We start from the raw sequence: 1954 nt of genomic DNA on the forward strand, positions 1-1954 counted from the left end.
AAGTACAAGGAGAGGAAGAGATTAAAAGCAAGGATGGAGGACAAAGGATCACAAAAACTTTGGCAAACTTTCAGAAGACCAGAGGGAAAGAGATAAGTAAATAAAAGGAACAGAACAAAAACCATAAAAAGACCGACTAGAAACCACTTTCACATTCATAAAAACAAGCTCAATCCCCTCCACCAAACCAAAAAACCAAAAGAAGTAAAAAATAATTCACTCCAAGGTGTGTCTGATGTCACTGATAAGGTGTGGTTGCTGGCCCCACCCAGGGCGTGCTGAGACAGCAATTGAGACTGGGCCTGATGTCTGCACCTGTAATCCCAGCACTTGGGAGGTTGTAAACAGGCGGATCACTACGAGTCTGATGTAGCAGTGAGACCCTGAACACCCTGTAGACTCTTCCCTAAAATACAAAAATAATAAAGTGGAGACAGTCCAGGTCTGTGTTGATTTATCCCAGCAAGCCAGCAGTTGTTTTAAGTGGGGGTAGTGGATCATCTCAGTGAGCCTGTACCTTTTTCCCCCCAAAGTTCAGGCTGGTTTCTGGCTTAAGCCTTGAACTCTGCTGGGAGCTGGTGGATGGAGCCAGCAGTTGTCTGCAGTTGTTCCGAGCTCAATGGGCCTCTCTCCAAGATGGCTCCCAGCCAGTCACCCTCCTGCTCAACAGTTGAAGGTGCGCCACTCACCAGCTTCCCTGGTTGCATTGCTCTGCTGTGTCTCTGTGGAGGCCTCTAGTGCAGTCAGCAGTCAGTCCACCTGTGTGCAGGTTTGAACTACTGCTCCCATGGGGTGGATTCCCAGTCTTAGGGAGAAGGCCCTGTCTACCACCTCTTCTTCCTTTGAAGTTTCCCTTTTCGCTCTCCCCGTGGACTTCAGATCTTTCCTGGATTCAGGGTCCCATTTCCCACTTTTTCTTGAGTTCTTACATTCCAGTGTCTGGACACCAAATCTCAAAGAGGCTCTTTCTGTGCTGCTTACCACTTCCCCATCTTCCCAGAAATCCCTTTGCAGTATTTAAAACCAGGCCCTGGGCTAGGTGTTTTTGTGGTCCCCGCTTGGGTATTTGATGCAGTTTTCTCTAGAGATGGGAGGCACATGCTTACACATATTTACACAGCAGTCCCCATGGAATCTCCAAGAGGTACACACATCACTCCTGCGTTTGTCCTCACTGCCTGATGTTCTGCAAGACAAGCCCAGGCTCTCGGGATCCAGCTTGGGGATCCTGAGCATCTCCTGCGGTCTCCAACTTCCAGGTCCACAAGTGGGTCAGTGCCTTCCTCCCCTTCCAGGCCTCGCAGTGACCTTTAGCTGGTCACAAGAAGGTGCTTGCTGAGGAGCTCTTATTTCCACTGAGAGAATAGAGGCTCCATTTAGCCAAACAAATCCTTGATCAAGAATCTGGAACAAAGAGCAAATCTGCTTACAGTAAATCAGAAACCTCCAAGCCACATGGGACATTATGTGGGAGTGGGAGTCCAGCTGAGACCCCCAGACCCTTCTCTAATCCTGTCCAGTTGTTCCCTCGGGACCACACAGGTGTGTCCTGAGACACCTGGGAATTCCACACATCTGGAGCCAGGGAAGCCAGATATGTCTGAAAATGGAGGACTTGCTTTTCATGGCCAAAGTGGTATGGGAGGCAGGCACAGGCCTGGAGGTGGGACAGGGGTGGGGCCTGTTGGTGGTGGGCCGGAAGCGGTAGCCCAAAGCACGTGGTTCACGTGGGCGTTGAGGGCGTGGCCAGGCACGTGGTGGGCGGGGCAGGTACAAGGCAGGGTGCGCAGGCTCAATTTGTACCCTGAAGGGCTGGCTTTCTGTGGCAAAACGATGAGGCGGTTGAGCTGGCGGATGGTGGCCTCTGCGGTCGTGGGCCTCACAGTGGCCCTTGAGGCAGTGCCCTGGCTCCTGGCCTGGCTGCAGGTCGGGCGGCAGCGGCGGCCTCGGCGTG

The 1954-nt window shown here is 52.3% G+C and overlaps 1 protein-coding gene across 1 annotated transcript in view; it reads left to right on the plus strand.

Moving 5' to 3' along the window:
• The first annotated feature begins 1219 nt into the window (after positions 1 to 1219).
• Positions 1220 to 1954, plus strand: part of Pld6 (phospholipase D family member 6) — a 3266-nt gene continuing 2531 nt past the window's right edge. The window contains exon 1 of the mRNA XM_004640337.2: positions 1220 to 1951. Within this exon, the coding sequence (XP_004640394.2) occupies positions 1456 to 1951 (496 nt within the window). The 5' untranslated portion in view covers positions 1220 to 1455. The remainder of the gene's footprint in view (positions 1952 to 1954) is intronic.

This window comes from Octodon degus, unplaced genomic scaffold (assembly GCF_000260255.1).
Source record: "Octodon degus isolate 3935 unplaced genomic scaffold, OctDeg1.0 scaffold00122, whole genome shotgun sequence".
Classification (NCBI taxonomy): Eukaryota; Metazoa; Chordata; class Mammalia; order Rodentia; family Octodontidae; genus Octodon; species Octodon degus.